The sequence below is a fragment of the Choloepus didactylus genome, chromosome 4 (assembly GCF_015220235.1).
Source record: "Choloepus didactylus isolate mChoDid1 chromosome 4, mChoDid1.pri, whole genome shotgun sequence".
NCBI classification, from domain to species: domain Eukaryota; kingdom Metazoa; phylum Chordata; class Mammalia; order Pilosa; family Megalonychidae; genus Choloepus; species Choloepus didactylus.
Window position 1 is genome coordinate 104,071,270 of NC_051310.1, and position 12,124 is coordinate 104,083,393.

General features: G+C 52.7%; 1 protein-coding gene across 4 annotated transcripts; it reads left to right on the plus strand.

Moving 5' to 3' along the window:
- The first annotated feature begins 898 nt into the window (after nucleotides 1–898).
- Nucleotides 899–9,778, plus strand: STOML1 (stomatin like 1). 4 transcript variants are annotated; one of them, XM_037833471.1, is made up of 8 exons: nucleotides 1,148–1,556; nucleotides 2,538–2,644; nucleotides 3,469–3,541; nucleotides 3,637–3,786; nucleotides 4,091–4,294; nucleotides 6,316–6,511; nucleotides 7,144–7,356; nucleotides 8,836–9,778. In XM_037833471.1, exons 4-8 carry the CDS (start codon nucleotides 3,658–3,660, stop codon nucleotides 9,027–9,029), a joined length of 936 nt encoding a protein of 311 aa, XP_037689399.1. In that variant the 5' UTR covers nucleotides 1,148–1,556; nucleotides 2,538–2,644; nucleotides 3,469–3,541; nucleotides 3,637–3,657; the 3' UTR covers nucleotides 9,030–9,778. The 4 variants fall into 4 exon arrangements, with proteins under 4 accessions (XP_037689397.1, XP_037689398.1, XP_037689399.1 ...); XM_037833469.1 differs by lacking the exons at nucleotides 1,148–1,556; nucleotides 3,469–3,541 and adding an exon at nucleotides 899–1,109; XM_037833470.1 differs by lacking the exons at nucleotides 1,148–1,556; nucleotides 3,469–3,541 and adding an exon at nucleotides 899–1,109 and having other exon boundaries at nucleotides 7,147–7,356.
- The last annotated feature ends 2,346 nt before the right edge of the window (nucleotides 9,779–12,124 follow it).

Here is a 12,124-nt window from a genome sequence, read left to right on the forward strand (position 1 = left end):
AGGAAAAGCTAGAAATGGTGGGCAGCCCTGGAAGTGGACCATTGCGAAGGGCTGAGGGGCCTGGGGAGGCAGGACCAGCATGTCGCTGAGACAAGGAAAGCTTTATTCATTTCTTTGCTTCCTGAAGACATTCTGCTCTCAGCCTGCCCAACACCCTGTTGGGAGTGAATGTTTCTAGACTAAATTCATCATTTGCATTTGGGTTTCCTCAGGCCTTGGAGAGATGTTACCTCTGGGTACCTGGATCAAGAGGTGTGGCGTTTCCCAACTGGTAGGACTGAGGATCTCACCTCTGTTTTTCTCTGGAGGACCTGCCCTCCGGATAGCTCTGGGCTATCCCCTCCTTCCTTATTTGTCATGCTCCTTGAGGTCTACACATCGGGGCCAAAGTTCAGGCTTTCTCTCCTCATCTTGACCACAGTGGCCTGGCTAGGCCTTCATTCAACAAATAAATACTGAGCATCTGCCATTCCCCACTTGCTGGGCTGTGGGGATGCAAAGTGGAATGATTTTCTGACCATGCCCTTGAGAAACATTAAGTCACCCCACCCACCCAACTCCCGTGCCCCACCCCGTGTACGAGTTTACAGAGGGAGTGCTGAGAAGCATATCCTTGATTTGGGAGAAGATACGATACTGAAAACCACCTTACAAGCCCAGCTTCCCCTGCTGCTCCTTTTCTAAGGCCGTGGAGGAGCCGAGAGGAGGAGACGAGGACCCTTGCCGGCTCCCGGGAAAGCCGACCCCCACCCCGCGGCCGCAGTTCGGTCCTCCGAAGGCAGGGGGCGCAGTGCAACGGCGGGAGCAGGGCCCGGCCTGCCTCTTCCTCTTGAGCCCGGGCAGCGGCGGGTGGCCGCGCAGGTGAAGCCGGAAAGGGCGGCCCGAGCGCGAGCCCGCGGCGGGGGCGGGGCGGTGTCGCGGTCGCTGGTGTGGCCGGCTCCGCCAGGGGCGCGGGCCGTGTCATCTGTCAAGCGCCATGCTCGGCAGGTCCGGGTACCGGGCGCTGCCCTTGGGGGACTTTGACCGCTTCCAGCAGTCGAACTTCGGTTTCCTGGGCTCGCAGAAGGGCTGCCTGTCCCCGGAGCCGGGCGGCGTCGGGCCGGGGGCGGGTGAGTGGCCGCCCAGCACGGCGGGTTCCCGGGGGAACCGGCTGGCGCATCCAGGCCCAAACTCCTGTTCTCTCGGGAGTCAGCACCCTCGAACTCCAAGAGGAAGGACCCAGAGGGGACACGATGTGAACAGGGGTCTGGACTCTGCGCTGGGGTGCAGGCGTTGCTGCGTCCGACCTGGAGCCACCGGGCTGAGCTCCGGAGCCAGTGCCCCTCCCATCCTCCAAAGCTTTATCCACCACATTTCTCCTCTGCCTGTTTGGCTTTCCAGGCCTTGGCAAAGGTTTCAAAACCTTATTTTGCAGTCTAGACAGACGAGATCACCAGCACTCTAAGGACACTTTGCTGCAGAGAAGTGGCAAAATCTTCACCCCAAGGGCACCTCTGGAAACTCTGGGACCAGGCATCTCCCTGTTTCCCGGTTTCCTGACTGCTGGGACCACAGAGGTAGTGCCTCTGCTGTCTCTTGAGTGGTTTCCTTGGCCTGCAGGCGAGATCCCGCACTTCCAAGAATGACAACCATATCCTGGCTTTCTCTACTGACATCTACGCTTATCCTGGGGTTCCCCTCCTGCAGGGTCCACGTAGGTCAGAGACAAGCAGGGAATGGAGACTTAGTTCTCCTTGTACTTGGAGAATTCAGAGGACAGGGAGTTCTGCAACGATGGAGCAGAAGCATCTTTCTGCTTCCTATTCAGTATTGGGAGGGGAGAAAGCAGAGAATAATTTTGTCCCTGAGTCTGGGCCTATCTGGGCTCCACTCCCATCATGGCATCCTGGTTCTCCTCCAGAGGTCAGGACCTCTGGCTCAGATGAGCCTCATCGTTTGAGGTCCCCCATCTCTCACCTGGAGCTGCTTGAACATAAATGTGCATTTAATGGTCTTTAGAAATAGTGAACTTGAAAAGAACACTATTCCTGATGATGAGCCATTAATGTTTTATCCCTTTAGGCTAAGGCATTCACTCCAAAAGGATTCTGCCAAACACACCCCTGGGGCTCATGGTAGAGGAGGAGTGTGTTATGCCTGCAGCATTCAGTTCAGTCCAGCACGTGGTTACAGAGGCCTGGGTGCTCTTGACTCCGTGCCAGGTATAAGTAGGCAGCATCAGTTAGACGGGGGATTGGCACCTGCTCTGTCCAATGAGGAGAGCAATTGGATTGTCAGATTCAGTGGCTGGTGCATAGTAGAAAATAGAGCCTTGTTGGGGCAGGACATGGAACAAGGTAGTTTTGATGCATGGGAAGAGGGAATAGTCTCTAACTAGCATTTTCCCAAGGATATGGGGGTATTAGGCCAGGAGGCTAATTGAAAGCCCTGAGAAGGAAGGAGCCTCTGAAGGGGGAGGTGGGCAACTTGACCAACTTCGCTCACCCTGTGGCTGTCCTGCCTTGGCATCCCACGACTCCCTCTGCTCTCTCCCCCAGAGGTGCCCCAGAGCTGGCCCTCCTGCCTCTGCCACAGCCTCATCAGTTTCCTGGGCTTCTTGCTGCTGCTGCTGACCTTCCCCATTTCTGGCTGGTTTGCCCTCAAGGTAAGGCTGCTTGGTCAGCTCCTGGGGTGGTTGGGCCTCACCGACAGCTTTGGCATGAATGAATGAATCCCTCCTCCTCTGCCCCCTTCTCTTAAATATTCCACTGTGTCACCTCTGTGAAATGGGCTGGGCAATGGTTGTTCATTCCATTTTCCAGATGAGGAAACTGAGGCTCGGACTTGTTCAGATTCCTACTGGGACCTAGTAAGTGTTAGAAACAAGTCTCTGCAAACCCCTAAGTCCTGGGATCTGCTTTAAGTTTCTGCCTCCCTTTGGGTTGGATCCAATTAGAAATGGAAACAAAACAAAACAAAAACAAACAAACAAAAAAACCCCACCCAACTTGGCCTAGCAGATAATGCATAATAAGGAACTTGCACTCTTTTCAGCAAGGTATGGTGCAGCGGGAAAAAGGGTGACTAATAGAGTTGAGGGTGAGGATTACACCTGAAAGCAGCAGTAGTGCTTGAAGCCCAGGCAGGCCTCACTCTTTGGATGGCCCTAGGCCTCTGGTTTTAGTGTGGCCTGGGAGAGAGTCCTTAGAAGGTTCTAAATCCTGGTCCTAAAACTGCCACTGAAAAAAATGCTGTGTGACCTTGGGCAAGCCACTTTACCCCTCCGGGCCTCCATTTCTCAATTTGGACAGACCTCTTTCTTTGAGGGCTCCAGTAACCAAAAGTTGGCAAAGGCAGTTTCCTGGTGTGTGCTTCAGACAACTGTGGTGAGAATTTTCGCTGAAGATCAAGTCAATACAGTTTGGTGGTTGAGAGCATGGCCTTGGGAAGCATTCAGAACTGAATTCACTTCTTGCCTATTTCACTTAGTGGCTGTGTGGTTTTTGAGCATGAGCCTTGGTTTTCTCATCTAAGAACAGGACTAAGGATACACTCTGACCAGGTGAGGGAGAAAGAAGAAAGGGAGGGACCTGGGTAGAAGTCATTGGCTGACCTGGACTCACCACTTTGAACCCTTTCCCTTGCCATCGTGGACAGATTGTGCCCACCTACGAGCGGATGATTGTGTTCCGACTGGGCCGCATCCGCAACCCCCAGGGGCCTGGCATGGTCCTGCTCCTGCCCTTCATTGACTCCTTTCAGAGGGTGGATCTGAGGACGCGCGCCTTCAACGTCCCTCCCTGCAAGGTGAGGGACAAAGGGAGTGGGGGTTCGTGCAGGGTGTAGCATGGGGTACCAGGGCCTTGGTCTGTGAGCAGCCAGCTAGAAAGAAAGGGAAGATGAGATCAGAAGATTGACAATGGAGGCTGGGAGGACATCCTTGCTCTGCACACCTAACCCCACGCCCTTGGGGGTACCATTTTGCACTGGTGAGCTAGCTGCCAGGTGGTAGGATCGAGCTGGGTGGTCCCAGTGGGCCCAGCCACCCTGCAGCTCCAAGCCTCTTGGCCTGGCCCTCGAGTGCCTCCTCTCTCATGGCTTCCCACAACAGCTGGCCTCTAAGGACGGGGCGGTGCTGTCTGTGGGGGCCGATGTCCAGTTCCGCATCTGGGACCCGGTGCTGTCGGTGATGACTGTGAAGGATCTGAACACTGCCACGCGCATGACGGCCCAGAATGCCATGACCAAGGCCCTGCTCAAGAGGCCACTGCGGGAGATCCAGATGGAGAAGCTCAAGATCGGCGACCAGCTCCTGGTAAGCAGCCTGGCTGCCCCCTCCTCAAGGGGACACTGGCTTTATGTGCCGGGTCACTTTGATTCCTCTGGGCCTCAGTGTACCATATATCCAATGAGTGTGCTCACGTTTGAAAATGCAGAGAGATGGTGGGTGGGACTGTGCTTCGAGGGACAGAAGGTGGGCACAGAGCCAAGCCATCTTGGGCAAATGTTGCTGAGCAGTGAAGGGGCTCTAAAAGGAGGAAGTAGCTTGGGTGGAAATTCCTGGGGCCCTGGCCCTTGCTGTGAAAGTTTTACCCGTCATTGCTCTGCTGGGCTGGGTGGTTGCTATGACAACACTGGGTTTCAGGGGCCCTCTGTACTCCCTGGGCCCTGGGCCTGACTCACCTCATGAGACATGCAGGCGGGTGACGAGCAGGGGCCATTTACCTCCTGGGCATATACACTTTTGTGCTTTTGTTATCTTTGTTCTGGACAGAAGGGACATGCAAACATATGGACCCTTTCCCTGTCTCCCCTCTGTGGGTATGAGAATTTATCTACCTGTAATAGCCACCTTGAACCCTTTCTGCAACAAGATAGGGTAGAAAGAAATACGTGTGCAGCGGCCTGTCTCTTGCGCCTGCACCCTCCTTGTGCTTCCTCCCATGTCCTGAAACGGAAACTTGGATGGAGTTCCCCTCATTCCCCATGGCTCTGCTTCTCCCAGGAGGAGGAGTGGGGTAAATGCCAGTCCTGGAGGTCTCAGTCCCTTCAGGAAGTAAATCATCCAACATGCAGCCAGGTGGAATTCCCAAGAAAATAATATTCATGGTAGTAGTAATAGTGCTCAGGTGCATAGCATTTTATAGTTTACAAAGCTCTTTTGCCTGCCCCTGTGTATCTCAGCTTCACAATTTTGCTCCAATTTTGGAGGGAGGAAACTGAGGCTCAGAGAAATTACTTAACTGGCTTCTAAGGCATTGTCAAAGTCAGGGCTGGGCCGGAGTGCCAGACCACCTGACACCCACTGCCACCCCAATCCAGTGCTCAGTCAAACACACTCAGAGAACAGGTTGATAGCAATTTTTATTTGTAAAAGTGTGCTCCATTTTAATTCACCATTAAGAAGAGAAAATTGATCTTCACTTTGTGGCACATTGCTTTGGCGTGAGAGAGGCAGTTTGGGGAAAATCAGTCCCACGCTGAGATATTGGAGCCCTTTCATATCCATTGCCCAGACGGAGTTGGTTGGCACTTGGTAGCCTGGGGTCAGTGTCTGTGGCTAAAACTGCATTTCAGGAACTATTTTCAGGTGTACACGTCTCATTCTCCCTCTCACCTGGGTCCCTCCTTAGTGGCGTACCCACTCCTGTGGGGCTGACAGCTTCACGCATTTGCTGCCTCCTCCAGCCTCCCCTCCTCCAGCCCCCACTCTGCAGCGGGCCTTGCCTCTTAATCCTCAGGACAAAAAACTCTTGGACCAGAGCTCTTTCGGCTTCCTCCTGGCTTCCTCCCTCAACCCCACCCTCATCTGTTCCAATCCGGTGTCCACGCAGCAGCCAGGAGGATCTTTTCAAAGAGCATCTTGTCTGTCACCTCCTGCTTAAACTCTCTCTAGGGCTCCTTGTTCCCTCAGAATAAACCCAAACCAGCAGGAGCAGCCCTGTCTCTTACCCCTCAGCTATCTCCAACCTCCCATCCACATTTTAGGGGGCAACTAAATGGAACCACAGCACTTGAAGCTCCCTGGGCATGCCAGGTGCTCCCGTCTTGACTCTTACACATGCCATTCCCGTTGCCATTCCCATCTCCTCTGCCCCTTCACCTGAGTGTTTCCTCCTCCTCCTAGCATCACTCCTGCTCCCTGCCCCAGGCCCTCCCTGGCCCTCCAGGCAGGCCAGGCCTCTCTCCTGGTGCTCTTACCACAGCTGGGTTGGAATTGCCCACTGGCTGGACAGATATGCTGCTTCACCCTGCTTGGGCATCTCATCTGGCCCAGACTGGGTGCTCAGGAAAGATTTGTTGAGTGAATTCCTTCTCTCCCATGCTTTTCTCCAGCTGGAGATTAATGATGTGACCAGGGCCTGGGGGCTGGAGGTGGACCGCGTGGAGCTGTCAGTGGAGGCTGTGCTCCAGCCGCCGCAGGAGGGCCCGGCTGGGCACAGCCTGGACAGCACCCTTCAGCAGCTGGCCCTCCACTTCCTTGGGGGAGGCATGTCCTCAGTGGCAGGAAGTGCCCCGTCCCTGGGCCCAGGTGAGGAGCCTCGGGGAGGCAGGTAGAGGAAGGGAAGCTTTTCTCCAAATACCTGGGCTAAGAAAGAAAATGAAATTTGGGGTGGGGGAGGGTGAGGAGGGAGGTTGTGGGAGGATGGTACTCATCAGGGCCTCTGTAGCCCATATAGCACCTTTCTGCAAAATAGAAAAAGGCATTTACTGAAAGCCTGTGCAGCTCTGTACCAGGGCCCTTAGCTGGTGAGCAGAGCACAGCGCAGGCTAGACTTGGCCACTTGCTCCCTTAACCAAGTGCCCTTGGTCAGTGCACAACTCACACAGCTGTTCAGGTAGCCCTGATGCTAGAGATCTGACCAGAGCTAAGGCAGTGAGGGCAGCCCAGGTGTCTGGGAGTGTGTGCAGGCCTTTGTGAGCCCCTGTGGGAGGAAGCAGCAGGGCCCAGAAGGGTAGCTGGAGTATCTCAGAAACAGGATGAGGGGATTAGGGCTAAAAACTCAGGGGAAGCTTCTTCATGGAGGAGGAAGTTGAACAAGTTAAACAAGGCTTGAAGGGGATAAAGGGGAAACTGCCACACAAAGGTGCAGAGGACACAGTGGCCCTGACCCTGGCTCCTTCCTTTCTTCCTCCCTCCTCCACCCCTTTGGCTGCCCCCAGCAGACACGCTGGAGATGGTGAATGAAGTTGAGCAACCTGCCCCGCACGTCAGTGCTAGGCCCAGCCCGAAGCAGCCCGTGGCCGAGGGGCTGCTGACCACTCTACAGCCCTTCCTGTCTGAGGCCCTGGTCAGCCAGGTCCGGGCCTGCTACCAGTTCAACGTTGCCATGCCTGGTGGCACCCAGAGCATCTACTTCCTGGACCTCACCACAGGTGCGCCTGGCCTCTCCCTCCCATCTGAGTTGCTTGGAGGTCCCCTACCCCCACCCCCAAGAAAATACCTGCAGCTACTCCAATAGTTTGGAGTCAATGCTCAGCACTCAGGCTCAGACACCATTTCCAGACAGTGATTCTCCAGCCTTGAGCTCCTGCCATCAGCAGGGCACCCTTCCCACACAAAGAGCCGTCCAGCGATGCAGGCCTGCTGCATCCCGGGCTCCGTGCTCAGCACTTTTCATGCATAATCTCACTTCTTCTCACCAGGAGCCTATGATTTAGGGATTATTATCATCCCTATTTCACAGATTGGGAAACTGAGGCTCAGAGCTGCCATACAACCAATAGGACTTGAGCTCAGGATATTAGAACCCAAACTTTTTTTTTTTTTTAATTAGAGAAATTGTGGGTTTATAGAAAAATCATGCATAAAGACAAGGCCCCCAAATACTACCCTATTATTAACAACTTGTCTTGGTATGGTACATGTGTTAGAATTGATGAAAGCACCTTTTTATCATTGTACTAGCCATAGTCCGTGGTTTAACTTAGGGTTTACTGTTTGTGTTATGCAGTTTCTTGGATTTTTAAAAAAATTCTTATTCTAGTAACAGATACACAGCCTAACATTTCCCGTTTTAACTCATTGAAGTATATAATTCAGTGTTGTTAATTACATTTGTACTGTTGTGCTAACATCACCACCATCCAATACTAAAACATTTCCATTATCCCATATAGGAACTCTGATTTTTTAAGCCTAAACTCCCTATTTCCAACCCCCATCCCATCCCCTGGTAACCTTTATTCTAGATTCTGACTCCCTGAGTTTGCTTATTCTAATTATTTCATAGCAGTGACAAATACAATATTTGTCCTTTTGTGTCTGCTGGCTTATTTCACTCACTATGATGTCTTCAGGTTTCATCCATGTTGTTGCCATGTATCAGAACTTCATTCCTTTTTAATGTTAACATTCCATTGCATGTAGACACCACATTTTGTTTATCCATTCACAATTGATGAACACTTGGCTTGCTTCCATCTTTTGGCAATAGTGAAAATGCTGCTATGAACGTCAGTGGGAAAATGTCTATTTGAATCCCTGCTTTCAATTCTTTTGGGTATATACCTAGTAGTGGGATTTCTGGGTCATATGGCAATTCTATGCTTAGCTTCGTGAGGAACTGCAAAACTTCCATAGCAGCTGCTGCATTTATTGCCACCACCAGTGAATGAGAGTTCCTCTCATCCTCTCCAGAGCCTGAACTCTTAACCACTACACTACATGATATCCTATATCCTCAGAAATTCTGAAATGGAGGGAGGATTTTATGTAGTTAGATAAGATTCATTTTACAGAATAGGAACACTGAGGACCTAAGAGACCAAAATGGTGTTGCCCCAGGTCAGCAGAGGCATCACCCCCCTCCCCAAAGCTCTCCCCCTAATGCTCTGTTTTTCTTCCCTGCACAGGGCGAGGGAAGGTTGGACACGGGGTGCCTGACAGCATCCCTGACGTGGTGGTGGAGATGTCCGAGGCAGACCTGCAGGCCCTGCTGTCCAGGGAGCTGCGGCCCCTGGGGGCCTACATGAGTGGGCGGCTGAGGGTGAAGGGAGACCTGGCTGTGGCCATGAAGCTGGAGGCTGTCCTCAGGGCCCTGAAGTAGCAGCCTTGGCTGGCTTCCCATAGCCCAGCTCTGAGCCTGGCACCAAGCCAGGAGGGCCTCTTGGAGGAGGAGGCAGTGCTGCACCTTGGAGAGTTGAGGCCTTAAGGCATTTCGGGCCCAGCCAGGAGCCAATGGATGGAGGCTGGGAGACACCAGAGGCCGACAGAGACCGAGTCATGTGCCCTGCCCTTCTCACCTGCAGGGATTCTGTGGACAAGCCGTTGGCCATCCCCATTCCCTACCGAGTGCCCAGACCTGAGCTGGGTACACTGTGTGGGAGACAGAAGGAGAGAGCTGGGCTCACTCTACTCTGCTGGCTGCTTAGCTGAAGAAGCAGGACCCACAGGAATGGCCTGACAGCAGCTGACTTGATTCCTGCATGAGGGACCAAAGTGTGCAGCTTGGGCTCTGAATCCTGGGAGAGCTTCAAAGGGAGGAAGCAGAGAGGGTGGGGGAGGGAGAGGGAAGGCTGCCTCCAGTAAGAGGTGGTCACTGCAGCGGGATCAGGGCGGGACCTGCCTTCTGCCTTCCGGGTTACTGTCCAGGCCTAGGCTAAGGGGGGTGAGGGGGTGAGAGCGGGCTGCTGCTCCCCTGGCCTGGCTCCTGAAGCCATCCTGTCTGGCAGCTCTGTTTTGCATGTGTGATGGGCTGGGGCCCAGGGCAGCATGAAGTGGAGCCCTACTGCCCCTGTGCTTCTCACCAGATGTATGAAAATCTCAAAAAGAAATAAATATGGTATTTACAATCAATAGGAGAGAAGGAGCGGGGGACTGAGGGAGGGTCGCGAGGGAGGTGGGCTAGGAGAGTTCACAAAGCATTGCCCCTACTGCTGGTCCAGGTGGGGACCGGGGTCTGGAAGGCTGCCAGAGACCCTCACAATGCTCTTGAATTCCCCAGCCGTTCCCCTTCCTTCTGATTTATCTCAAAGCTCCTGGAGGCAGGAGAGCAGGACAGGGGATCACTTTATAGTGGGGGTAAAGGTTTATGGGGAAAGCAGAGCACAGGCAGGTCAGAGCTGGGCCCCCAAACACATGAACCTGATTAAGGGTGGGGTAGGTAATTTGGGCTGTGATCCGCCTCCTCTCCAGCCGAAGTGGAGGAAACAGGCAGCCAGGCCTCGCCCAGTCGGCTCTCTGCTCCAGTGCTCCAGGCCAAACCCCGAGGACCCCGGAGAGGGGGGCTTCTGACATCTCCAGTCCTAAGAAATGAAGCTCACTACTTGGAGAAGCTTGTGTATGGGTGAAAATCCGAGCGAAATGAGCGTCCCCTCTGAGGAACAGGCTCAGCTTGTCCCCTGGCACCAGGCCTGACTCCCTCAGGGCCCTCTCCTTATCTGTTGGGGCCAGGTGCTGTTCAGTTTGTCCTTCTGCACCCGCCAGTGCCCAACACTGCCTCCTGTGTTCCTCCAGGCCATCTGGAGCACCTCACTAACCGCCCGCACAGACCCCTACACCACAGAGCTTTGGGTTTCAGCCCCAGGTGCCGTCCTGGAGTCACCTGATCTCCAGCTTGCTGTACCTGCTGCTGCCCCTCTGCACCTCCCTGGAGAGCCCTCTCCTGGGGCCTCCAAGGCTTTCCAGCCAGGACTGTGTGTTGAGAAGCCTTCCCTCCACTCTCCACTACCCACACTCCCACCACCCCTCAGGGTCCAGTGGTACAGGGCGGCACACTCATTCCCCACTGTCTGTTACGTTCCTCGTGGATGTACGGCCTTGCCAGCTGGACTGGGGACTTCTGGAGAGAGCGATTCAGCCATGCATTCCCTTCATACTATACACAGCATGCAAAGAACTAACAGGGAAACCCAGGCATCTCCACCAGGAAAGCTGCATCCTTGCTATTTGCCAGTTGCTGGTGCTGCCCTGCAGGTGTAGGGGGGAGGGGTGTAGTGGCAGGATTGATGAGACAATTTAGGAGAAAGCAACGTTAACTTAAGGGAAACTGAAACTTCTGAATCTCTGTGTGGGTGGAGAGCCCGGCCACATCAGCCGTTAATACCCCGCCCTGTGGAGGGGAGCTCAATGCTTGGTGACGCCAACGCTCCAGGGCAGGGAGCTTGCAGGCTCAAGGGCCCCAGGCTACCGACAGCTAAGCAGACGCTGCAGTCCGCTGAGAGCTGCTATGGAGGGAATGTATGTTGGAGGGGACACCCAAGTCAGGGGTCCCCTAACAGGGCAGGCGTCGTGGGAGGGATGCGGAGGGTGTGTGTCCAGAGAAGGCTACCCTGAGGAGGTGGCGCCTGGGGCTAAGTGGGCCAGGAGAGGAGAAAGGTGGAGAAAGATTGTGAGAGAGGGGACTGCCAGGCCAAGCACCGACGGAAGAGGCATTCCCGATTTGGGGGAATGTATGAGGGGGAAGGGGGCAAGGATTTTTGAGTGGGAGATAAAAATAGTGACCCCTATTATGTGCTGAATATGTCTTTGTACTGAACTAGACAATTCCTATACTGTATTTTATTTTTTCTCAAGATAAACTGGTGAATAATGATTTAAAAAATGGTTACACTTGTGTTATGTTATGTTAATATAGTAATGTAACATTAGTATTATTTTGATGTTTTAAAATAATTTTTAAATATTTAAATTTTGAATCGCTAATAATTCACATGGTTCAAACCATGTGGAATCTTTTAAAAGATTAAAAAGGCATACTATGTAAATTTTTCTTCATACCTCCTGACTCCATCCACGTACCTTCCTCCAAACAGCTGTCTCCTGCTATTAGTTTCTTGGCTATTATTCCAGAATTTTTTTTTTTTTAAATATATATACAAGAAAAAAAATACATATATATATTTTTTCACTGTGTTATACCTTCCCATGTTTTAACCTCCAACTTCCCTGCTGGTGACATACATGACTCTAAACTTCCCCTTTCCACACATTCATACACAATTCAGTACTGTTCATTATTCTCACAGTAACAGGCTACTGTCACCTCTATCCATTTCCAAACACTTATGTTCAACTTAGTTAAACATTTTGCACATATTAAGCAACTGCTCCCCATTCTTTAGCCTCATTTTCTGTCCTGGTAACCTAAAGTGTTTAAAAGTCTATGAGTTTACATTTTATAATTAGTTCATATCAATGAGG

Bases quoted from the DNA above. Each gene is read 5' to 3' on its own strand.
- STOML1 (XM_037833469.1), top strand. From the start codon at position 977: ATGCTCGGCAGGTCCGGGTACCGGGCGCTGCCCTTGGGGGACTTTGAC. The intron at 1,110-2,537 runs GTGAGTGGCCGC...TCTCTCCCCCAG, and splicing joins CGGCGTCGGGCCGGGGGCGG to AGGTGCCCCAGAGCTGGCCC. The intron at 4,295-6,315 runs GTAAGCAGCCTG...GCTTTTCTCCAG, and splicing joins AGATCGGCGACCAGCTCCTG to CTGGAGATTAATGATGTGAC.